Source organism: Nelumbo nucifera, chromosome 1 (genome assembly GCF_055504915.1).
Source record: "Nelumbo nucifera cultivar China Antique chromosome 1, China Antique-T2T, whole genome shotgun sequence".
In the NCBI taxonomy this organism is placed as follows: domain Eukaryota; kingdom Viridiplantae; phylum Streptophyta; class Magnoliopsida; order Proteales; family Nelumbonaceae; genus Nelumbo; species Nelumbo nucifera.
Window position 1 is genome coordinate 155371413 of NC_142649.1, and position 26956 is coordinate 155398368.

Below are 26956 nucleotides of genomic sequence, written 5' to 3' on the forward strand. Positions count from 1 at the left end.
AAATTGTTATATCTCTGCATGACTCGGCTAGACATTTCCTATGCAGTTAGTGTTATTAGTCAATTTATGCATTCTCCCAGAGATATTCATTTAGCTGCTGTAGAAAGAGTTCTGTGTTACTTGAAAGGTTCTCCAGGGAAAGGAATTCTATTTGGCAAACATGGACAGATGAATCTAGAAGCATACACTGATGTTGCTTGGATAGGATGTATTGATGATAGGAGATTCACCTTGGGTTATTGTGCTTTGGTGGTAGGGGACATTGTTTCATGGCGGAGTAAGAAACAATCAATAGTTTCCATATCCTCTGTAGAAGTAGAATACATGGCAATGGCACATGGTGTGTCAGAATTACTGTGGTTACGATCACTTTTAGAAGAATTGGGGGTTGACTATGAGAGGCTAATGATGCTCTATTGTGACAACCAAGCAGCTATCAATATTGCACATAATCCTGTTCAACTTGGTAGAACTAAGCACATTGAGGTTGATAGACATTTTGTATGGGAAAGAGTTTCCTCGGGAGAACTTTGCTTTCCATTCATCGCACCAGAAGAACAGTTGGCTGATATTTTGACCAAGGGAGTTCAAAGAGGGAAGCTAACTCTCTATATACGCAAGCTGGGCATGGTTGACATCTATACTCAGCTTGAGGGGGAGTATGTCATTTATTTATTTGTTAGATATTGGGCCTATCTTTATGGGCCTGTTATTTCTTTTTTTTAGTTCTCTTTATGTTGCTGCCTAGTTGGTCGCCCACTTAAGGGCATACTTGTAATTAACCTAAGATTGAAGTTTAACAAAAGGATTAGAGAAGGGTGGGAAGAGATATTTGAACTCTTCTTCTTCCTCTTCTTTTCTCCATCTTCTTCCTTTGTGCTGCTGTTCTCCATTCTTTCCTTCTTCTTTTGTCTCTAAATGTTACCAAGTTTATATCAGTTTTACAGGACTGATTTACATCTGACAGGTTCTCAAAGAAGATGGCGAATTGGAAGAATTATATCTCTCTAGGGGGTTAGGGTCACCCTAATCAAGTCCACTTTATTCAACCTGCTAATCTACTACTTGTTTCTAAAATTCTTTAGTTGCCAAGAAATTGGAAAAGATCATGGGAGACTTCCTATGGGATCCGGGTGAGACTGTGTGGAAAAGACCGTGAGAGACTTCCTATGGAAAGGATCATTTGATTAAGTGGGTGATGGTGTACTGAAGAAAGAAGTATGGGAATCTAGGAATTTGTCGGTTGGATAATCGGAATGTGGTGCTTCTAGGAAAATGGTTGTAGAGGTTCCCTTTGAAGGCTTATTGATAGTTGCATGCTGTGATAAATAGTACACATTGGCTTGGATGTTAATGGGTGGGATGCTGCTATTGTTTTGAGATCCACTTCTGCTTGCCCTTGGAAAGCCATTTCCTCTCTTTCCTACCGGTTTTTTTAAGTAAATTAGATTGGAACATTGCCAAGCCAAGTTTGTTTTCCTTATCAACCAAGGTGCAGTTGTGTCACACTGTTTATTTTTTTCTGCTAATGGAATATCTTGGAACCTTGACTTTAGAAGGGGATTCAGGGAATGAGATCTATGTAGTATCTTCTTTACTTGACTCCTTGAACAATTCATCTTTGGATAACATTTTTGGTGATTTTTGGACATGTGATTCTGGATTTTCAAGGCTTTGTCTCCAGCTTCCTCTTCTAATTCAGGTTTTGTCTCCAAGGCTGGTTGGTGTGGTCCCCCACCTTTGATCTAGGTCATGACATCTGAGAAACCAGTAATCCAAACCAAAAAATCTGGTTAACCGATCAACCACTTGATTCAGTTTGCTTTTGGTTCAAATTTTTTAAAAACCAATAGGTTTTGTGCAGTTTTAAATGTGTGCCCACTGTTTGGTTCACCCTTACTTTGATCCAGGCTTTTTACTAGGAGATTGCTAATTAGAAAATCAAAACTTATGAACATATTGAAAAAGACAAAAGCCTTTTTGGTGCTTATCCCCTAGCATGTCTCTTCTATGCAAAGCTGATTGTTGAGTCTACCTTGCCTTTACTACTCTCTTGACTTTTTGTAGTGGGTATTTGAGCATTCTTCTTTGACTTGTTTAGATGCAAGTGGAATCCCCCACTTGACCACCAAGAAAAAGAGGTAAGATACTTTGCATGAACACTGTAACAGCCATACTTTAGACAGCTTGGGAAGAAAGAATTGTATGAATGTTTAAAGATAAGGGCCTCTCAAGGGAATCTTTGATAGAGATTATTATGGTATGGTGGCACATTGAGCAAAAACCTCACCTAATTTTAATCGTTTTACCATGGATCATATCATAAGGAACTGCTGGATTGCTGAATCTTCAACTAGAAGAGTAAGAGCAAGTGAGTAACCATTGCATGGATATCACCTATATATCCTTTCATCAAGATGAATTTTGACAGATGCTGCTTGGGTAATCCCAGAGAGTCAGGGATTGGAAGAGTCTTTTTAAACATATAATGGCTATTTAGTCAGGTCCTATAGGTTAAAGAACTCAACAAGGGCAGAACAGTTGGTGGTTTTACAAGGACTAAGAATTGGTTGGAATATAAGGTATAGGAATGTTGTAATGAGAGGAGATTCGAAGGTAACAAAATACAGATATTGTGTTAGAGAAGTAAAAAAAAAGTAGCAGCAATGAATGCAATTGTTTAGTAGACAGCTAGATTTGGTAACAGCATATAGCTGATGCATTGGACGGGCAGGGAACCAATAGGGCTAGTTTTTTTTTTTTTGGGGGGGGGGGGTGGATGCTATTTATTCACCTAGCTATAATACTAAAAATAAAGATAAAGAAGGATGGAAATATATTGGCCTTCATTGGGAAGGACACACTTCTTTTGTACATTATTTAATCTTTATACTGATTAATTAAATTTTGAATGTTACCAATCAAAAAAATGTATTTAATAAGTTTTATTTTTGGGGTATGGTGTAACATACTGGAAAATATGAAATCATTGGATTCAAGAAAGGATTTACTTATGAACAATTACAACTACATATTTGTTGGAAGACCTGATTATTTTTCTAATTGACATCCATGACAACATCCTTGGTCTTCTTTTCTTTCTTTTTCTCCCTTGTTTTGCACAAAGATATTGCACACATGTAGAGTTAGGGGTTTTGCTTCAAATGAACTTATGTATTGCTTGGTTGCCTTTACTTTTTTGCAGTAAGCTGTACATTGATTTTTTTTTCAGGTCCTACCAAAAAAAATGCTTGATTTTCTTGATGCTCCAGTGCCATACGTTGTGAGTTTATTTTACTTTCCTCACTTTAGATAAGAAATTTTGTGGTCTGGTATTGTATGAGATTTTTTTTTTTTTTTTTTCATTCCCTTGGTTCATCAGTTTGAAAGGACCTTCTGCTATGGGATTAGATTTCCATCTTACATAGACTATTATTTCATGTTTGTTTTCCTTTAAAGCATTATAATTCTTTGCCTTATGTAGCAATTTCTAGATCTCATGTTTAGTGTTTTGAAATTGTCAAGTTTGTGTGATTGATTCTTCATGCTGCATAGATACCATGCACTTACTAGCAAGTTTTGGCTATTCCTTGTTGGAAGGAGGCTAGGGATAATAAGAAGTGTGCATTGATTGAGAATGGTGCCTCTTCCCTCCAATGCTACAGTTGTTTGTAGCAGGTGGGTATTTTTTTATTAAGTTCAAGTCAGATCGTAGTATTGACAATACAAAGCTTGCTTGGTTGCTCAGAGGTATACACAAGAATATGGTATTGATTATGAGGAGAGTTTGATGTGACCACCATCCATCTTATATTTGCCCTATCTGCTTTATGCCAATGGCTAATATTTCAAATGGATGTCACTAATGCTTTCATGGTACTCTAAAGGAAACCATCTATATGAAGCCTCCTAGATACTATGTGGATCAGCCTTCTGTATACCACCTCAAGAAATCATTTATGGATCAAAACGTGCTCCTCATGCTTGATTTGATCACTTCCATCATGTCCTTGTGGGGCAGACTATCAATAGAGTAGTTATGGTTCCTCCCTCTTCATTTTTCATTGCTCATGGGAAATCATACTCTTGCTTGTGTATATGGATGATACTTTTATCACATATTATGATGTAGAAGGTATTTAACATCTCAAAGTATTGTTGCAACCATCCTTCAAAATGGACCTTGGACCCATGAATTAGTTTGGAGGTTCAATCTTATTCCATGGCCATTTTTTTCAACCAACGAATACAAAGGATCTCATTCAGCTTGCTCATCTCACTAACACCAAGAAAGTTGACAATCCCAAGGAGCTCAATGTCAAACTTTCCTGTGATGATAAACCTCTACAAGATCCTTATATTGATGTCTTATTGGTAATTTTGTTTATCTCACCGGTGACACACATTCCGCATGCTGTACAAGTTGTTGACCAGTTTGTTAACCTCCTCATCAACCATATCTCTCAGCTTTTCATTGAATCATTAGATACCTCCATGATTCCATGGGACTTCAAAGAGGTTTATTCTTCCCCTCTTCCTCCACAATTCATCTTCATGCCTACTCTAATGCTGATTGGGTCGGTTGTCTTGATACACATTGCTTCACAACTGGATGGTGCATTTTTTTAAGTGACTCTTATCTCATAGAGGTGTAAGAAACAACGTACAATCTCTACGTCTCCTCTGAGAAGCTGAATATTGTGCCATGTCTGCTGCCTGTATCAAGATTACTTGGTTAAGAAGTCTCCTCCAAGAAATCCACATTCCACTCATTTCTCCTACTCCTGTTTATACAAACAATATAAGTTCTATTCACATTGCCTTCAATCCTGTTTTAGATGAGCACGCCAAGCATGAGGTTGAATTCACTTCATCCAGGATCTGTTTCTTGCAAGCACTATCACTCTCCTTTATGCTCATCTTGCCGACCTTTTCACCAAATCTATTACATGTGCTTGTCATGAGTTTCTTTTGACACACATACAAGGGGAAAAGACACACACACACAAGTGGATCCATCTTCCATGACATGTCTCCTTGATTACCAAATCTCCCTATGGCCAGTTCATTTTCATTTCATCCCAAGTCGTTAATGATCAATTGAGAGGGATAAATGCATGCTTTTACACCCTAAACAAAGGAAGTAGAAAATATTGGCATTCCAAAATGATTGAAACAAGAATAGTAGAAAGTGCATACCATGGTTGCATGAAAAAGAAAATGATCTATTTGGAAGGGTCAACGTCCTACACTTTGTCCATATTCCCTCCCTATATATCCAATGAAGAGCTAGCAACACTGCTCTCTACATTTTGTAAGTGTGCATTGTTTCTTGTCTGCCTATTATTGACAATATCATCATCCTTTTTCTCCCAAGAAAGTATGGTTTGATTGACAGTAATCTTAACAGATGACTGTCGTTCGTGTTACCCTTCTAGGGTTTCAAATATGCATAAAGAAGTAGAGGTTGGAAGGGTCTATCAAATGTGTGAATAATTCGATTAACCCTAGTTCAGTTCTAGGTCTGAGGTAAGTAAGAAGAGAAGAAGAAGAAGAGAAAGAAGAGAAGAGAAGGAGAAAGGGTTCGGTCTGAGAAGAAGAAAAGCCACGCATTCTCAGCTGACCCACTCTATATTTATACTCTTTTATTAGATTACAAAAAACAGATTTGTCCCTTATTAAGTATGAGGCACACAACTTAAACCCAGACAAAATAGACAACTTAACCTCAATTAGATAGACAAAAGACTTAACTACCCTTGTACTATCAATTCTAACACTCTCCCTCAAGCTGGAGAGTATATATCTTATAGTCCCAGCTTGCCACATATCTAATCCACTCTTCCTTGACTTAACCCTTTTGTAATCATATCTGCCCACTGGTTTCCTGAACTCACATGAGCTGTATTTATCACTCCACCGATCACCTTTTCTCTTACAAACTGGCAGTCAACTTCGATATGCTTTGTTCTCTCATGAAAGATTGGATTAGAAGAAATGTGGACAACAGCTTGATTATTGTAGTACAACCTCTTGGGTCTGTTTATTGAGAACCCCATTTCCTGTAAAAGATTTTTTAGCCACACTAGTTCACATGTAGTATGAGCCATAGCCCTATACTCAGCTTCTGCATTGCTTCTTGCCACCACTGTTTGTTTCTTGCTCTTCCAAGTTACGATATTGCCACCAAGGAAGGTACAATACCCTGTAGTGGATCTCCTGTCAGACATAGATCCGACCTAATCAACATCTTTATACCCCTCTATCTCAAGAGTTCCTCCACTCTTGTATAATAGTCAACGACCTGGAGCTCCCTTCAAATACCTAACAATTCTTAGGACTGCTTCCCAATGTGGAACCCGAGGATGCTGTGTAAACTGACTCACCATGCTTATTGGAAACAATACATCTAGCCGAGTAATAGTTAGGTAGTTCAAGTTACTCACCAATCTCATGTACCTTCTAGGGTCAGCAAACTCTTCACTTGCATCAATACTCAACTTAACATTCGGTTCCGTAGGTGTTTCAGTTGGTTTGGCACCCAACAACCTTATTTCTTCAAGTAAATCAAGGACATACTTCCTTTGGCACAAGTTAATGCCATGCCTTGACCTTACAACTTCTATTCCTAAGAAATATTTTAGCTTACCCAGATCTTTTGTGTGGAAGTGATCCTATAAAAAGCTTTTCAACCTTTCAATCTCATTGCTGTCACTTCCAGTTATGACCAATGTTTTAAAACATGGAGGCGTGACGCGAGGCGTTCCACTACCTAGAGGTATGAGGTGTAGTTCAGAATGCAAGAGGCATAAGCCTTCCAAACACAAGGAGGCGTAAGCCTCCTTTCCTTTCCTTTTTTTATTCTTTTTTCTTTTTTTCTATCTTTTTATATAAGATGTGCATGAGGCGTACGCCTCTAGTTTCTGATTCATGGTTGAACACAGAATGGTCTACTTGGCACTGTTTCATGCAAAGTTCTTCACTACTTGGCTGAATCTGCCAAACCATGCACATGGAAATTGTTTCAGTCCATAAATCGCCATCTTAAGTCTGCAAACTTTACCATCCTCCCACTGAGCAACAAACCCTGGTGGTTGCTCCATATATACCTCCTCAACATGATCACCGTGTAAGAAGGCATTTTTTATGTCAAGCTGAAAGAGGGGTCAATCTTACATTGCTAGTAAAGAAATCAATGCCCGAACTGAACCAATCTTAGACATAGGAGAAAATGTCTCCGTATAATCAACACCATATAACTGAGAATAGCCTTTGGCCACTAACCTAGCTTTCAATCGTTCCACACTACCAATTGGAAGATATTTCATTGTGTAGACCCACTTACATCCAACGACATGTTTATCAGGAGGGAGAGTGGTAAGTTCCCATGTGTGATTGTGTGCCAGTGCAGACAATTCCTCTTCCATTGCATGCTGCCACCCTAGAAAAGTGATGGCTTCTTAGACAGTCTTAGGAATGGAAACATATGATAACAAGGATATAAATTGTCGATGGGAAGTGGAAAGGTGAGCAATAGAATCATAATGAGAAATAGGATGAGATGTACAACTACGTTTACCTTTCCGCAATGCAATAAGAAGATCAAGGTCAGAAGGAGGAGGTGCAACTGCAGGTCCCGTTGACGAGGGTTGAACTGGAGGAGGGGCTGGTGCTCTTCTGTGAGTATACACTTGTGTGATTAGTGGCTTCTCAGTATTAACCTGCACTGGAGAAGATGACGACTGAGATAGAACAGAAACCGTAGGAAGAGGGTCCTCAACTGGAACTGGAAGTGGAAACATAGGAGCAGGAGGAGGAACATCATTACTCGAGAAGAATGGAACTGACATCACCACATCACCACATCACCACATCACCACATCACCACTACCAGCAATTGCATGGTTAGCCCATGTGGAAGGTGGGCCATGTAGATCATAATAGAAATTAATTGAATGTCCTTCCCTGCCACAATGTGTACACTTCCTAGTAGTGTGCCCTCTTCCTCTACCACGGCCTCCCCCTGAGTCACGACCTCCACCACTTCCACTACCACGACCAAACATGGGACTACCCCCACTACAACAAACACTGATCTGTCAAAAGATGTGGTATTCTCTATGGGTCCCAGGGGAATCCTACAAAGCCGAGAAAATACTTCCTCAAGTGTAGGAAGAGCAGAACCTCCCAATATTTGTGCTCTAACTGGTTTGTATTCTGATTTCAACCCTACTAAAAACCTGGTTACATCAAGTTGCTTCCGTTGTTGTTGCTGAATTTTGACATCCGAAGTGAGGGGGCGATAGACATTAAGTTCATTCTTGAGGTTCCTCGTACTAGCATAATACTCTTCAAGGGTTTGATTTCCTTGCTATAAATTAAAGTACTCCTGATAAAGCTGATATACTCTCGTAGTATTGTCCTTTCCAGCATAAAGTTTTTTGCATGTTCCCATATTTCCTTGGTTGTATCTAAGAATATAAAGTTTGCACTTATCTTGGGTTCCATACTGTTCCATAACCCTGTCATGATTTGGGCATCCTCTTGTTCCGAATCATCAAACCCTGGAGATTCAGATGATGATTTATCCTCCTTCACATGTTTCACCTTCCTCTTGGCCTTGAGAAAAAGCTCTACCGACTTGGCCCATGGCACATAATTTTCACCATTAAGTTTAATTAATGTCATCTGCACAACTAAGTAGTCTGAGGGGACCATCACACTAGATTTCTGATCACTACCACCGTCTCCGGTTGCTGCCATGGTGTTCTCAATACATGTAACTATCAATTACTCTTCCTACTTTGAATTATCAACCAACCAAAGAAAAATATTTCTGCTGTTAAGTCAACACTACTGCAGTCTACACATCACCTTACGACACTCTTTCAACCAGCCACCATAAAAAAAAAAACTACCACCATCCATTCAGACCCATTCGGCCATCTCCTTCAAAAAAAATTCCTCACACCACTATTGATAGCCAACCACCATAACTACAACAAACAAGGAAGAAAACCCTCTTGAAACTGCTCAGTAGAGGGTCTGAACCACCATACACACGACCGCACAAACACTAGGGCTGTCACTCATGGTGACAACAATCTTAGAATCACCAACCTAGGGCTGCCACACCTTCCTAACACCTGTAACGGAGATTGTGGCAGTCCTGGAATCACCAATAAGGTTGCCACAGCCTTCTACTTGGTGTAACCCGGACCATAGCTCAGAAAAAATGAGAAAATAAGAAGAGGAGAGATTGCAGGTCCAGAAACTTTGAGATCACAGCCTTACTTTTTTGTATTTATCGCTCTGATACCATGTTTTGATGGTTCAGACAAGTTCTATTCAGAGAGTCTAAACCCTCCTAGTTGACCATAACCTTTTATTATATCCATTAAGGGTACAAAGTCAAATATCCCCCTACGTATGTATGGGACAAGAAATTTAAAATAAAACAGTGTTGCCAAGTCACCACTTAAAAGTAAAATGAAAAAGACTAGGTTACCCCTACTCGGCCAACTCTAACAGGGGGGTTTGTTTGAAGTTAGCTTTGTTCTTAAGGAGTTGTTTGTGAAAGGGAAACATTCTAGAGGCTCATTTGTAAGTATTTTAATTGGCTTCTCCAAGCTATTGAGTTTTATAAAAGAGAAGGGGGTTGTTTCTATAGGGGTCTTTTTGGTTGTTTCTCCCTTGTTTGAGCTATAACTCAGCCCCAACTAGGGTTTTCAAGTACTGGGAGCATGGGTTTTGAGGAATCAACCCATCTTGGCACCTTCCAATCCCTCTATCATTGCGTGTCCATGTTGGAGGCCAGCTCGATGTCATTGTTACTATAATGGAACTGTTCCAGGAGGAGTTCTACTTCATGTTCAAATCTGAAATCCCTAAAAATCCAACTTGTTTTGTTGTTTTCAACTTGGTATTACTTGTGATTATTGTTGTACACTTGAAGTGTTGCATGTAATTTGTTTTTCCGACTACATCAAACAAGAAGGATTTTTTGATAATTTTTAGGAATATTTGTAGCTTGAAAAACAATAGAAAAGAAGCTATGGGGGAAGGAAACTAGCATTTAGGAAGATGAGATGTACGAGATGAATGATGCAAAGGAGAAGGTGGAGGGAAATGGCAATACTTAGACGTCTCAGATAGAGCTGCAAAGAAGCTTTAGAAGGCCGAATGAGTAGAAACATCATTTAGCTTTTAGTTAGGGACATCAAAATCACGAAGAACAACAAAAGAAGTACTCAGTCACTTGAGCACTTGTTTGAAAAACATTCCTTGAGGTACTCATATAAGGGAGAGATGGATAATAACAAAGGAAACCTTGTGATGAGGACTATAACTTAGAAAGACACACATAGCAAATTGAGCTAACAACTTGGTACGTTCATGTGGAGGGAAGTGAACAAAACAAACACAACCAAAGACATGTAGAGTTGAGTAATTTGGAGGATGATGATATAATTGTTAAAACAGAGAAGTATTGAAAAGAGTAAAAGAAGGAAATGAACATGATACCAAAAAGTATCATGAGAAGAGCCAGAAGAAGCAAACAAAACAACTATGCAATGAAGAGTCATGATGCAAAGAGATGTCCAACCTTATGATTCCTTCCTGGCTTCCTGTCATCTCCCAATGAGTTGGTCCTGAATCAAACGACCACTATGTGAGAAATGAGCATTATACCCATTGTTAGGAAGTTTTCCAATAGAAATCAGATTGATGGTGAGTTTAGGTACAAGAAATACTTGCTCTAAAGACAATAAACCTGAAGGAGTAGTGGAAAAGAGTCAAATTGTCAATGTCAAGGTTTTGAAGCTTATCACCATTGGCAGTAAAAATTTGATTATTACAAAAATAGAGTATAAGTTGAACTAGGTGAAACAGAAGTCAAGTGATTTGATGCTCTAGAATCAATGATCCAAAGAGGATTAGCAAGAGAACTAAAGTAACAAGGCTTACCAGAAAGTCCTGTAGTTGAAAAGGTAGAAGAGATGGCAGAAGCAACAATTGTTTGAACCTTGTTCAGAAAAAAAAACCATTAGATGCCTTAGAGGTTTGGCCTTAGGAGGTTGTAGTAGACCTAGAAGATGGGGCGACAGATTGTGTCTTGTTTGTAGTGGCCTAATATTCCTTGTAAACCTTCCTCCCTTGAAAAGATGTGGCTTGACACTCATTCATTACATGCCCTTGCTTCTTTCAATAGACAGAAATTCTGATTTTTGTAGTGGGATACAATGTGGCCATAGACTTCACATTCATGACACTACATAAGGAAAAAATCCCTACCACATGCTCCTTGAACCTTAAAGGATTGTGCTATAGGAGCCATGTCAGATTCTTTTTTTGCTTCAAATATTTCTTGAGGTTGCATTACAAGTTTCCACCCTCAGTAACTCCCCAAATTCTGGGCACAAACTACATGAGAAACTGTTTAACTTTTCATTGAATATAGAATCACTAGTGAAATACAACATTTCCAGTCCTATCTAGAGGGAGATAAACCCTGCATAATATTCAGTGACTTTCTTATTCCCTTGAGTGTACATGAATATATGATGTTCTAACTGAAATTTCCTTGCCACATTTGTCTACTTATACACCATTTCCAAATAATCCCACATGGATTTTTCTGTAGAATAATGGATGTATCAATTGACCCTAACAACTAGGATATAATTATAGAATTATCAACTTCCCATTCCTCCATTTTCTTAGCAGATTTATCAGCCAGCTTAACCTTTGTACCAATTGACCCTAGACTAAGAGGAGTTTCTATCACTAAACTTAGGATAGTGATATGAGACCCACTAAGCGACATAAAATAGTAACTGAACAGATCTGGTATGAGACTAGAATTTTTTTGGCACTAAAATAAGGCTGAAACGTGAGCTACGAAACCCACTAAACGAGGTTCAGCTCAACCAACGACCAAACCATTCAAAAGAGGCATAAAAAATGGTTGGGAATCTATAATCCCAAGCCCAAACTCCAACTAGGTTGAGCATTTCAGTCTTACTAATAAATGTGTTGATAATTTTACTTGAAATGATTTTAGTTGCGTTTTGATGTCATGATACTGATACATTAGTATTTTTTGAGTTTTGTGATTTTGTAGGTCGGAATACAACAGAAGCCAGCTGATCTGAAGATGAAAACATCTAAAACATCTAATATTGTTCATGTTAATGTGCAGAAAGACCAGGTTTGTTGCATTCCTGTGGCCCATTGCTGAACTTACTTTATTATATTTGGTTTTTTATAGAGAAGATGGATTTTTAGAAGCTTTTATTTGAACTTCTTTAGAACTCTGTTTTTCTTTGCTATATATGACAAGTTACGAACATGAATATGATAAAAATGTGCATTCAATGGTTTGACAACATTCATAGATTTAGAGACATTTGACCTCAAGTCTGCATTGCCACCACTGTCTAAGTTAATCAGCAAAGTTGAATATATTAAAGTGTTCACTTTTCTGGGCAGCTCCACCTTGTATGCATTATCATTTATCTTCCTTAGAATCTTGCATGGACCAACCTTTTGTGGCTGTTACTTGCCACTCTTGATTCTACCCCTATGAAGATAAACCGACACAAGATCTTCTTTGCTGAAAATTAGCTTCCTTCTCTTCAAATCTGCTTCCCTTTTGTATCCCGCATTGCTATTCTCGATTTACTTTCGGACCTGCTCATATATCTTTTTTATGTTGGCAGTAGTTCAGAAATGTCTCCAGCTGGTTTACTTGGATTTGGCACTGGAATAAAGTCTAGAACATTGTTGGGATTAGCTCTATTGACCACCCCAAATGGAGACAGACCAATAATACAATTTCTTGACCTGTTGTAGGCAAACTTTGCATGAGGAAGTGCCAAGTCCCATTGTTTAGGCCTGTCCTTAACTAGATAGCAAAGAATATTACCCAAACTTATATTAACAACTTCAATTTACCCATTAATTTGAGGATGAGTGGCACTACTGAAGCACAACTCCAGTCCCCAAACTCTTCCATAAAGTCCACCAAAAGTGGTTGATAGATTTGTTGTCCCTATTTGAAGTTATGCTTTTCAGCACACCATGTAGTATAACCACCTTATGGAAGTACAACTTATAGCTACATTAGATGTATCGTAGGTCTTTTAACAGGGCATAAAATGTGCCATTTTAGAGATGTGAAGAAACTCCCTGATGTACCATTTTATTGTAGTCCTTATTGTATTGTTTTCTCTTATTTATTATTATTTTCACTTTAGCCCTGCAACGGCCTCTCTGTAAATTCTCTAAATTGTGCTGCCCTACAAGGGTCTCTCTGTAATATCTTTAATTTGCTTTCTATATAAAGGGCCCTTGGGGTAGGGTTGAATCATCATTATTCATCCCCAGAATTCTGTATTCTGCTCTGGGTCTGTTGAAATGGTATCAGAGCAGGTTGCTCTGTAATCTCTGCTATTTTCTTGCTCACTCGTTGGCATATTAGGGGTTTTTGTTCTCAGGGTGTTTGGCTCAAGGTTTAAAATGTCGATGTCAATGGAAATGTCGCTTACCAAAATATAGGACATATGTCGGAAATGTCGGGAATGTCGAGGGGAAATATTCTAAAAATTAGAGACATTGTGGAAATATGAAAGATATTTTGTAAAATGATAAAAGAAGCATTAATACATATTTCTAGACTATTATCTTATTCCCAACCATTATATAAAGCTAAGAAACTAAGATCAATAACAAATTAGTAAATGACGATTTACTGATTTATTATGCATTTTGATGTTTTTACAAGGTTATCTGATATGTTCTTTTCTTATTTTTAATTCTGATTTATTATAAATTCTAATATATTTATTTCACACTAGTAAATAGAGATACATTTATTCTGATTTTTTAAATATTAAAGTTATAATACATTATGTTTTATTATAAATTTAATAAACTGATTCTCCTTTTTGTAGTATTAAGATTATGATAAATTCTGATTTCTTATAAAACTTAATGAATTTATTATGATTTTTAATACTAAATTTATAATAAATTATGATTTAGTATAAAATTTATTAAATTTATTCTGATTTTTTATATTAAATGTAGAATATGGTTTATTATAAAATTTAATAAACATTTTCTGATTTTAATAAATATTTGAAGAAAATACTAGCTAGTTAATATTTTATGTTTTATATTATAAAGTAATTAATTTATTCTTTTGTTTTTATATTTTGTTAATTCTTTTTATAAATATTTTATTTGAAACATTAAATAGAAATTATTAATGGAATAATCTATATTAATATACTGTGTTATATTAATATAATATACTAATATATTATATTTTTAATGTACATTAGTTGACATCTTGTCGACACAATAGGAAAAACTGTATTTTTTTGGTTATTTGGATCGATTTGGTCGACATTTCCGAAATATAGGAAATGTCGACCAACATAATGTAATTTTTATATTACCATCCACTTTCATGTCGGTGAGCCTCGACATCGACATATGTCGGGCGACATTAGCAACATTTGGCGACATTTGAAATCATGGTTTGGCTGGTGTTAGGGCTGTTCTCTTCAATCCTTACCCTAGTTTCTCTTGGAAGCTTCTGTCTAGAAGGATTTCTGACTGGTTGTGTTGCCCAGGTCCTTTTTCTCTCAGAAAATCAGTGGGAACTGACAAATCTTGGAGCAGTTCTGGTCTTCTCTCCTGGGCGGCAACAGATTTTTTTTCTTCCTCCATCTGTTTACTGATTTCTTCAGGGCAACAACAGCTTTGCTCCTTCTGGTTCAGTTTTGAACAGTCACAGATTAAGGAATCTCAATAGTCTGGCTTCTTCCAGCCTCAGTAGCAGTAGTTTCTGTAAAATCCCTATTAGATTCTAGGTTAAAGTAGAGAAAAAGAGGAGAAGGAATTAGAAGAGATGAAGGAGGAGAAGAAGGGTTCGGCCAGATGTGGAAAATTTGTCCTCTCTAGTCGACCCACTTGCATTTATCTCACATAAGTTTGGTTACAAGAAAGTCAATATTGCCCCTCATAAGTGATGGGACACACAACTTAGACATGAATAAAATAGACCTTTCACTCTCACATAGATGCACCCAAATGACCAAAATACCCATGTTCTGTGAACTCTAACACTCCCCCTCAAGCTGGAGAGTATATGTCATATAGTCCCAGCTTATCACAAATATAATCTACTCTGCCTCGAGACAATCCCTTTGTAATGAGATCTGCCCACTGATTTCCCGAGCTCACATGAGATGTGGTTATCACTCCACTGATCACTTTCTCTCTTACGAAGTGACAATCAACCTCAATATGCTTGGTTCTCTCATGGAAGACTGGATTGGAAGAGATGTGAACAACTGCTTGGTTATCATAGTATAGTCTCATGGGTTTGTCCGGTTTATCAACTGAGAACCCCATCTCTTGTAACAAGTTCTTCAAATATACTAGGTCACATGTGGTATGAGCCACAACTCTGTAATCAGCTTCTGCACTACTCCTTGCCACCACAGTTTGTTTTTTGCTCTTCCAAGTTACAAGATTGCCACCAAGGAAGGTACAATACCCTGTAGTTGATCTCCTGTCTGATACAGAACCATCCCAATCAGCATCTATATACCCTACTATCTCAAGGGGCCCTCCACTTTTATATAGCAAACCACGGCCTGGAGCACCCTTCAGGTACTTAACAATCCTTAGAACTGCTTCCCAATGAGGAATCCGAGGATGTTGCATAAATTGACTCACCATACTCACAACAAATGATATATCCGGTCGGGTAATAGTCAGATAATTCAGCTTTCCCACCAACCTCCTGTAACTTCCAGGGTCATTTAATTCCTCACCTGCATCAACACTCAACTTGACATTCAGTTCCATAGGAGTCTGCTGGTTTAGCACCTAACAATCCTATTTCTTCAAGTAGGTTAAGAACATATTTTCTTTGACATAAATTAATTCCATGTCTTGACCTTGCAACTTCTATTCCCAGGAAATACTTCAGCTTACCCAAATCTTTCGTATTGAAGTGGTCTTGTAGAAATTTCTTCAACCTGTCAATCCCATTACTATCACTCCCAGTTATGACAATATCATCCACATACACAACTAGCAAGATCTTCCCATCTTTTGAGTCATGGCTAAACACAGAATGGTCTACCTGACACTGTTTCATCCCAAAGATTTTCACTACTTCATTGAACCTACCAAACCATGCCTATGGAGATTGCTTCAGTCCATAAATTGCCTTTTTGAGTCTACAAACCTTACCATCCTCCCCCTGAGCATCAAACTCTGGTGGTTGCTCCATATACACCTCCTCAATGAGATCACCATGTAGGAAGGCATTTTTAATGTCTAGTTGCAAAAGAGGCCAGTCATACATAGTAGCTAATGAAATCAATACCAAAACTGAACCAATTTTAGCCACAGGAGAAAATGTCTCCATATAGTCCACACCATACAACTAAGAGTAGCCCTTGGCCACTAACCTGGCTTTCAATCGTTCCACATTGCCATCGGGAAGATACTTCACTATGTAGATCCACTTACACCCAACAACATGCTTACCAGGAGGAAGAGCAGTGAGGTCCCACATTTGGTTGTGTTGTAGAGCAGATAGTTCCTCTTCCATTGCTTGCCACCACTCTGGGGAGGTAAGGGCTTCCTGGATAGTCTTGGGGATGGAAACAGATGAGAGCAAGGATATTAAGTGGCGATGAGAAGCAGAAAGGTGAGAAACTGAAACATAGTGTGAAATAGGATGAGAAGTACAAGTGCGTTTACCTTTCCGCAGGGCAATAGGAAGATCAAGGTTCGAGGGAGGAGGAGCAACCACAGGATCTGTCGACGAGGGCTGAAGTGGAGGAGAGGCCGGTGCTTGTCTGTGATTATACACTTGTCTGATTGGTGGCCTCTCAATAGTAACTGGCACGGGAGGAGGAATTATAGGGGGGATTGCAACTCGAATGGGGACCATGGGAAGAGGATCCTCAACAGGGATAGGAAGAGGAACTACAAGGGAAGGAGAAGGAACCACAATATCTGAGAAAAAAGGAACCGATTCAAAGAAGGTGACATCGGAACAAACAAATGACTTATGAGAGTAAGGGTTATAGCACTTATGCCCTTTCTGTGTCCTGGAGTATCCGAGGAAGATGCACTTCGTAGCTCGTGCATCTAACTTGTCTAAACCAGGACCCAAAGTTTGAACAAAGCAGACACACCCAAAGACTCTCGGAGTAAGAGGAAACAGAGACAAGGTGGGGAACAACACGGAGAAGGGGCATTGACTTCCAAGGATGGACATGGGCATCCGATTGATGAGAAAACATGATGTGAGGACAGCATCACTCCAAAAACGCTTTGGGACATTCATATTAAGCATCATAGACCGAACAGTTTCAAGGAGATGTCGATTTTTTCGTTCAGCTAAACCATTCTGTTGTGGGGTGTAGGAACACGAGGTTTGATGAATTATCCCATGATGCTCTAAGTATTGTTGAAATGGTGTTGGTATGTACTCTTTTGCATTATCGGAGCGAAGAATTTTAATATGAACACCAAACTGTGTACGTATTTCAGCATAAAATTTTTGAAAAATGGAGAACAATTCACTACAATCTTTCATAAGATAAGTCCATGTCATTCTTGAAAAGTCATCAACAAAAAATACAAAATACTTATAGCCATTGCATGACATCACTTTGATTGGACCCCAAACATTAGAATGAACTAAAGAAAAAGGACTCAAAACATGACTATCAACTCTTGGATTGAAAGAGACTCTGTGATGTTTCCCGAGCTAACACGATTCACAATCCAATGATGAAAGATGACTCAAAGAAGGAACCAACAACTTCAAAGTTTTGAGAGAAGGATGACCAAGTCTGTAGTGCCATTGTAGTGGAGTAAGTGACGACTGAAAGGCAACGGGAGAGCCACCACCATCAAGGTAATACAACCCACCTGCTTCATGCCCTCCACCAATCTTCATCCCCATCTTGAGATCCTGAAACACACAAGAAGAGGGATAAAAGGTTATGGAACAATTAAGTGACTTGGTTAATCTACTAACAGACATAAGATTAAAAGGGAACTTAGGAACATATAAAACGGATGATAAAGACAAGGAGGAGAGATCAACATCACCAACACCACTAATGGGAGATGTAGAACCATTAGCAAGAGTAACTGTTTGAGATGTGGAGGACCGAGAAAGAGAAGAGAATACATTTGGAGTCCCAAACATATGGTCCGAGGCTCCGGAATCAATGATCCAGTGTGAAGGCTTGGAAGCCAAGCAAGCCATACCTGAATGGGCCAAGCAAGCCATAACTGCTCATATACTACACGAGGTACACTCACCATCTCCTTCCCAGAAGCACCAGTAGATGTTGAGGGAATCTGATCCGTTTGCGGATTTTCACTAACTGTACCACTACCCCTAGTCATAGCATGGTTAGCCCAAGTGTTGGGTGGACCATGTAAATCATAGCAAAAATTAACAGTGTGCCCCTCTAATCCACAGTAAGTACACTTCCTAGGAGCATTACTTCTTCCTTTACCACGACCTCCCCCTGAGTTTCGACCTCCACTCCGGCCACCAGCCTGGTTAAACGTGGGACCACCTCGGTTTCCTGGAAGTCCACGGCCACCACTACCACCACCTCTATTTCCACGGCCTCCACCTCTAGCTACCACCAAACCAGATCTTTTTGAGAGAGAAGAATGCTCTGTAGACAAAATAGATGTCCTCCTAAGATGGGCAAACACTTCTTCAAGTGAGGGAATGGCGACCCCCCCAGTATTTGTGCATGGACAGGTTCATATTCAGCCTTCAAACCTACCAGAAATCTTGTCACATCAAGTTGCTCACGTTGTTGTTGCTGAACCTGAACATCTGGTGTCAGGGGATGATACACATTAAGCTCATTTCTGATGTTCCTCAAACTTGCATAGTATTCTACCAAGCTCTGGCTGCCTTGCTTCAGATTGAAGTACTCTTGGTACAACTGATACACCCTAGTTGTATTGTCTTGCCCGTAGCATGATCCCAGATCTCTTTAGCTGTATTTAGGAACATAATGTTCATACTGATTTTTGGTTCCATGCTATTCCACAACCATGTCATAATTTGAGCATCCTCCTGCTCCCAGTCACTAAACTCTAGAGAGTCAGAGGAAGGTTTTTCCTCTCTCACATGCTTCACTTTCTTCTTGGCCTTCAAGAACACCTCCACCGACTTGGCCCAAGGCACATAGTTCTCACCATTCAGCTTAATGGATGTCATTTGAACATTCAGATAATTTGGAGAGATCATAACTCCAGTTTTGTTGTCACTACCATCTCCGGTTGATGACATTTTCAACTAAATCTGCTCTCCTCACAAGAAAGTATGAACACCACTACACAACACAAGGGTTTACTTTCAAATATTCTGAAACATCCACACACCATTCAACACAGTACACCATCACCACACCACTGCTGTCGTGAACTTCAGCAGCCAAAAATCCCTACTTTCAGCACACATACGGGGTATAAACAGAGGAGAACACCACACCTCTGCATACTAGTCACTTCATACCTCCACAAAAATTTTTTTTTTTTTTGAACTAAAAGACAGCATCTACAGTCCACTACTTGGGCGAAAAACAGAACTGTTCATACCTGTCCACAAACAGCCCTCTTCGTATCACAGAATGGAGGGCTTCTAGTACACCACCTCAACGACCACCACCACAGTAACTGGAGGCATACTCACCTCCAAAACCACAAAACGACCACTCCTTTTTGGCCTCTTGACAAGCTGCAACTCAGGCTAGAAGAAAATCGAAGAAGGCTGGACTGGTTGGCGGCTAACCCAGGAAGAAGAAAAATAGTGAGGAAAAAAAGAAAAAAGAGGAAAAGAGAACTAGGTTTTATTGCTCTGATACCATGTAAAATCCCTATTGGATTCTAGGTTAAAGAAGAGAAGAAGAGGAGAAGGAAGAAGAAGAGAAGGAGGAGAAGGGTTCGGCTAGATGAGGAAAATCTGTCCTCTCTAGTCGACCCACTTGCGTTTATCTCACATAAGCTTGGTTACAAGAAAGTCAATATTGCCCCTCATAAGTGTTGGGACACACAACTTAGACATGAATAAAACAGACCTTTCACTTTCACACAGATGCACCCAAATGACCAAAATACCCCTGTTCTGTGAACTCGAACAGTTTCGAACCTGTCTTCTTTGGTTTTCTCATGTTTTGACTTGGGAACTTCAACAGACATCAGGTTCTCTCTTCCAGCTGATCCAGAAAACTTCTCATTTCAGGTTGATGCATCATACTATTGTCATAATCGACTGTTATCAATCCTTGGAACCCTAGTTTTGTGTTGCCCTAGGGTATTTCTTCTCTTGGTTATCAGTCCTTGGAACCCTAGTTTGTGCTGCCTTAATTCTATGGTGTTAATTGGAGGATTTTTTATTCTTCTATAAAGGTTCTTGCTGAAGTTTCCTTGGATTTGTCTGCATTTCATGCTATAGCCCTCATTTTACTTTTTTTGAGGAATACTGTGTTCGGCTCAAGTAATTTTCTGCCTTGTTCATTGCTGATTTGAGTGCATTACCAACATCAATGTTGCTATTCTGGGTTTTTTTTTTAACTCATTCATGATGGCTGAAAAGGTTGACTTTCTCCCTATAAAATTTGATGGAACTAACTACAATATGTGGAAGTTCCTTTTAGATTTCTATGTTGAGGGAAAGGATCTTGAAGGATACTTGATTGGGACTATATGTAAAACTGATGGGGCTGAGACTGATAGTAAAGCCTATACACAATGGAAGCTAGACAATGGAAAGTTAGTCTCCTGGATTTTGAGCTCCATTGTGCCTCACATTAGTGTTCCCATGAGAAGACTGAAGACTGCCTATGAGATGTATGCCTATTTGAAAAAGGTATATCATCAGTCCAATATGTCACGGCAATACTAGATTGAATCTAAAATTTTTGCCTATTGTCAGGGGGACAAAAAGATACAAGAATACTATTTAGGCTTTATTGATCTCTGGGCTAAATGTGAACTTGTTCATATTGAACCTTCTGATCCCGTTGAATGTGTCAAGTATTTGCAGAAACATTTTGAAAATAGGAAAGTTAACCGGTTTCTCATGAGGTTGAGACCTAAGTATGGAATAATTAGGTCATATATTTTGAGTAGAAGAACTCTTCTAGACTTAGACTATGTGATGAGAGAGTTGTTGAGGGAAGAAATCAGACTCCTAACTGCTACAAACATAGAAGGGAAACATCCTGATTCAGGGATTGATACTGTTTTTCTTGCACGAGGGAATAAAAAATCTAATGGAAAAGACCCTTCTAAAATTCAATGCTATGAATGTGAAGGATATGGACATATAGCCTCTCATTGCGAAAAAAAAAAGAATGTCTACACATATTGCAAACAACATGGACATATCATTCCAGATTGCCCAATTCATCCACTTAAGGGACCCACGAAGAAGAATCAGCCATGAGCTTCTCAGGCATCTGAAGGATGAATGTCCGATACCCCTATTGCCAAGGGAGAATCCTCTACTTCCATGAATAAGGAAGAGATACAACAACTGGTATCCTCTGCCATCTCATCTACCTTTTCTGCTATCGGCCTATCTGGTGAGTTCTCTGGTTATTGCTCTTCTCCCTCTCACATTTGGATAATTGATTCCAGTGCTACAAATCATATGATTGGGGCCTATCCTAAACCTTCAAACAACTATCTAAGACCAACCATGGACATATTGTCACCGCTAATGGTGAGAAACTTGACATTATTGGGAGTTGTTTGTCCTATAGCTACAGTAGTTCGAACTAGGAGAAGAGCAGAAGAAGAAGAAGAAGAAGAGAACAATCGAACATGATAGCCTCAACCCTATCAGTTGACCCTAATATGAATTAGCCTCTAATTAGTAGTACAAAGACTAAACTACCCCCACTTAAGTATGGGACAGGAAGTCTCTATTAAAACTGCCACATAAGCACATAACAGAAATAAAATGACTAATCTACCCTTATTCAGCTCTCTCTAACACTCCCCCTCAAGCTAGAGAATATATGTCGTATAATCCCAGCTTGTTACATATATAGTTCACTGTCCCTGAGCTTAAGCCTTTTGTAAACAAATCTTCCCATTGATCACCTGAGCCCACATGTTCTGTGCTTATCTCTTCAGTAAGGACCGTCTCCCTCACAATAAATAAATCCATGTCATCCTTGAACAATCATCAATAAAAGTGACAAAATACTTGTAACCATTGTAAGACTCTATTTTAATCGGACCCCATTATAAGACTCTATTTTAATCAGAACCAGTATCTTGAGTGCCTTGAGAGATGGATGTTCCAGTTGACAATGCCACTGTAGAGTGAGTGAAGTCTGAAGTGCAACTGACGATCCACCACCGTCAAGGTAATACAATCCACCAGCATCATGCCCCCCACCAATCTTCTTCCCCGTCTTGAGATCCTGAAAAACACAAAAGGAAGGGAAAAATGTAATAGAGCAATTAAGAGTCTTGGTTAATTTACTAACAGACATAAGATTGAATGGAAACTTAGGGACATAGAACAGATGATAAAGAAAGAGAAGTCGTGTCAACATTACAAACACCACAGATGGGAGAAGAGGAACCGTTGGCAAGGGTAACAGTTTGAGATGTGGAAGTTTCAGAGAGGGAAGAAAACACACTTGGAGTCCCGTCATGTGATCAGAGGCTCTAGAGTTAATAATCCAGGGAGAGGGTTTGGATGCCAGACAATCTATACCTGAGTAGGCAAGGGTGGTTGTAGTATGCTGTGAAGTAGCATGGAGGAATTTCTCATACTTATCACGACACTCACCATCACCTTCCCGGAAACAAATGTAGATGTGGAAGGTGTTAGATCTGCCTGTTGGTTATCATTGACATCAACCCCACCAGCTACTGCATGATTGGGCCATGTAGAAGGAGGGCCATGGAGATCATAACAGAAACGGAATGTCCGTCCCTGCCACAATGGGTACACTTCCTTGTAGAGTTACTTTTTCCTTTACCACGGCCTCCCCTTGAGTCACGACCACCACCATGGCCAAATATGGAACCACCACGACCTCCTCGGGAGGCATGCCCTCCCCCTCTAGTACCACGTCCACCTGCTCTGGCTATCACAAATGCTGATCTGTCAGACTGTGTGGGATTCTCTGTAGGTCCCAAAGAAATCCTACGGAGCCGTGCAAAAACTTCCTCAAGTGTAGGAAGAGTAGAGCCTCCCAATATTTGGGCCCTAACTGGTTCATATTCTGATTTCAACCCCACTAAGAACCTAGTGACATCTAGTTGTTCCCTCTGTTGTTGCTGAACCTTAACATCTGGAGTGAGGGGATGATAGACATTGAGTTCATTTCTGAGGTTCTTCATACTGGCATAGTACTCTTCTAGGGTTTTATTCCCTTGTTGTAGATCGAAATACTCCTGATAGAGCTGATATACCCTTGTAGTATTATCCTGCCCAGAATAAAGCTTCTTGGCATGTTCCCATTATGTCCTTAGTTGTATCTAAGAACATAAAGTTGGCACTTATTTTGGGTTCCATACTATTCCATAACCATGTCATGATTTGGGCATCTTCCTATTCCTAGTCATCAAGCCCTGAAGAGTTAGCTGGTGGTTTATCTTCCTTCACATGCTTCACTTTCCTCTTTGCCTTGAGAAAAACTTCCACTGGCTTGGCCCATGGTACATAGTTCTCACCATTAAGTTTAATTGAAGTCATTTGCACACTCAGATAGTCAGAGGGAATCACCACACTAGGTTTCTGATCACTACAACCATCTCCAGTTGCTGCCATGATGTTCTTCCAATGCTACTTCTAATCTGAATTCCCAGTCACCAACTAAGTACTGCTGTCAGGAGTTTGATGTTCCAAACACTACAGCAGTCCCCAAACACAGATGATAGACTCACAACCAGTCACAATCAATCACCACTGTTCACAACCAGTCACAATCAATCAGTCCCCAAGCACACAGATGTCCCACACTACAGCCGTCCCCAAACATTATTGATAGGTACACAAACTTTTGTTCTTGTTCACACCACTACTGATTTCACAAAACCATGAATCACACTGACATTAATTCAGCAACTCACTGACCACATACAAGCCCTCTTGAAGCTGCTCAATAGAGATTGAGCATCACAAGCACCACCACACAACCATAGCTGTCACACATGGTACAGATCTGTCTGACCTTTTCAGAGGGCACTACAAGTCCAAAGAAAACATCAACTACTGCCACTGCAGTAACCTGTCATTCAATTCAGGTCACTTGTGACCAACAAAGGCTTCAAAACAACTACAGACCCACATTAAAGGGTCAAACATACCTTTACACCATTCGGCCACTGTAAACACAGCCTGTTCTTGGACCTTTTTCCAAGAACCAAGGCTACAAACAACCTAGTTCTCTAGGTTCTGATCAGTCCAAGCAGATTTTGAAGGCTTTCAACCCAGAAATACCAACAGCACAAAAAAAAGTTGTTTTTTTTCTTGAAAAATAGTCAAGTTCTGCGTAGAGGAAGAAGGACTGAAGTGTTCTCAGACCTAGGTTGATTTTGTGTTCTCCATTTTCAGCCCAGAAAGAAGAAAGAAAAAAAATGAGGTCACGAACAGAGAGGAGCAGGGGAGGAGATTTAGTGAGCAACATCCTGCTCTAATACCATGTTTGTCCTGTAGCTACATTAGTTCGAACCAAGAGAAGAGCAGCAGCAGCAGCAGAAGAAGAAGAAGAAGAAGAAGAGAACAGTCGAACATGATAGCCTCAACCCTATCAGTCGACCCTAATATGGATTAGCCTCTAATTAGTAGTACAAAGACTAAACTGCCCCCACTTAAGTATGGGACAGGAAGTCTCTATTAAAACTGCCACATAAACACATAACTTAACAGAAATAAAATGACTAATCTACCCTTATTTGGCTAGCTCTAACAGGAGTGATGATTTGTGTATCAAACTTTCCCCCCTCAAATTCCTTGTCCCTTGCTAAAACTTTCCTTGTTTCTAAACTTACGACCAACCTTATTTCAGTTGGTCAATTAGTTGATGAAGGTCACGTTCTAACCTTTTCCTCTTATGGTTGTTTGATTCAGGACCAGTGCATTGGGAAGGTGAAAGAGAAGGAGCGTAGGATGGGCCGCTTGTTTGCATTGGAGTTTAAGAAATCTCCATTAGTATCATCCTCTACTTATTTGAGCTCTTCTACATTGAGTCCTGTTTTGAGTCAGAGAAACTATGTCTAGGATTTGTGACATAAATACCATTCACTCATCGAGTTGAACATGCTACTTCGCCTTTTGAAATTATTCATAGTGATGTTTGGACTTCTTCTGTTGTTTCTCAGATGGGATACATTTATTTTGTGCTATTCATTGATGATTGTACCGGGTACACTTGGATATACTTTCTCAAACACAAATCAGAAGTTTTTCCAACCTTTAGGTTGTTTCATAACATGGTTCGAATTCATTTCCAAGCGAATGTGCAAACCTTACGCTCAACATGTTGTATTCGTATTTCTCGAAATGTGATTTTTCTTGAGCAGATCTTTTTTTTTTTTTTTTTCAGGAATTGCCAAGTTATATGCATCCTCTGTTTTAGTTTTGCATGACTTTGAACCACAGGATACTCCATCTACTGCTGAGAAGGAATTCTAGTCTTCACTCGCAAGTGGGTTCGTGGTCTAGCTCCTACGCCTACGACCCCTCTTCCTCCTGGTCCGGATCCCTCACCCATCACAGGCAACCCTATAAGTGATGCCTCAGTTTTAGATTCCTTAATTATTCCTCCTGTACCTTTATGCCATTCTACTCGTCTCTCTAGACCACCTGACCGCTATGGTTTTCCTTCAAACCATAGCTCCTTCTCTTCTGTTTTGACCTCTACAGATATTCCTCGTTCTTACAAGCAGGCTAGTAGCAGCCCTCAGTGGCAAGAAGCTATGGATTCAAGCCTTGCATGAGAATGACACATGGGACCTTGTCCCAGCACCTTCAGATGGCTTTATTATTGAGAGCAAATGGGTCTATTCCATCAAGCTAAAACTTGATGGGACTCTGGATCGTTACAAAGCTAGGCTTATGGCACAATGATATATGCAAGAGTATGGCATTGACTACGAAGAGACTTTTGCTCCAGTGGCCAAGATTACTACAGTCCGTGTTCTTTTAGCCCTCTCTGCTGCTCATTGTTGGACGATCTTTCAATTGGATGTGAAAAATGCCTTTTTACATAGGCATCTAAAAGAAACGGTATATATGAAACCTCCTCCAGGGTACTGTAGCGATCCCTCCCTCGTCTGTCGGCTAAAGAAGTCCCTCTATGGGCTCAAGAAAGCCCCTCAAGCTTGGTTTGAAAAATTCAGAGATGTTGTCGTGCAAGCCGAATATAGCTAAAGTGCATCGGACTACTCTCTCTTTGTCCGGAAAAGACCCCAGGGCCTTACCATTCTCTTACTATATGTGGATGACATATTGTTGACTAGAGATGATATAGAAGGAATCTAGGACCTCAAGTCTCTTATCCACAGTTCCTTTCACATGAAGGATCTCGGCCCTCTTAACCATTTCTTGGGACTTGATGTTCAACGGAGCTCCCGAGGTTATTTTGTTGGCCAACACAAGTATGCCTCTAATCTTGTTAAGTTGGCCAACCTCACTGATGATAAACATGTTGATACTCCCTTGGATCTGAATGTCAAATTATCCAAATCAGAAGGCTCCCTACTTCCTGATGCTTCCCTCTATCAACAACTTGTAGTGTCTCTCATCTATCTGACCATGACTCGTCCTGACATCTCACATGCAGTTCAAGTTGTTAGTCAGTTTGTCTCTGCACCTCGCCAACCTCATTTGACTGCGGTGCATCGAATC

General features: G+C 39.6%; 1 protein-coding gene across 11 annotated transcripts in view; it reads left to right on the forward strand.

The window, feature by feature from the left end:
• LOC104602732 (DENN (AEX-3) domain-containing protein) overlaps positions 1 to 26956 on the forward strand; it is a 141319-nt gene that overhangs the window by 71721 nt on the left and 42642 nt on the right. For 5 of the 11 annotated variants that reach the window (XR_016080453.1, XM_088894807.1, XM_088894804.1 and 2 more), the window contains 3 exons: positions 3233 to 3283; positions 12125 to 12211; positions 25178 to 25258. Coding sequence is in view for 7 of the 11 variants with exons in the window: in XM_088894807.1 (XP_088750933.1) it covers positions 3233 to 3283; positions 12125 to 12211; positions 25178 to 25258 (219 nt within the window). In the remaining 4 variants the exon portion in view is untranslated. Of the gene's footprint in view, positions 1 to 3232; positions 3284 to 12108; positions 12212 to 25177; positions 25259 to 25428; positions 25473 to 26956 lie in introns of those variants that run through there. The other 6 variants (XR_002022971.2, XR_016080454.1, XM_088894805.1 and 3 more) reach the window with 4 other exon arrangements.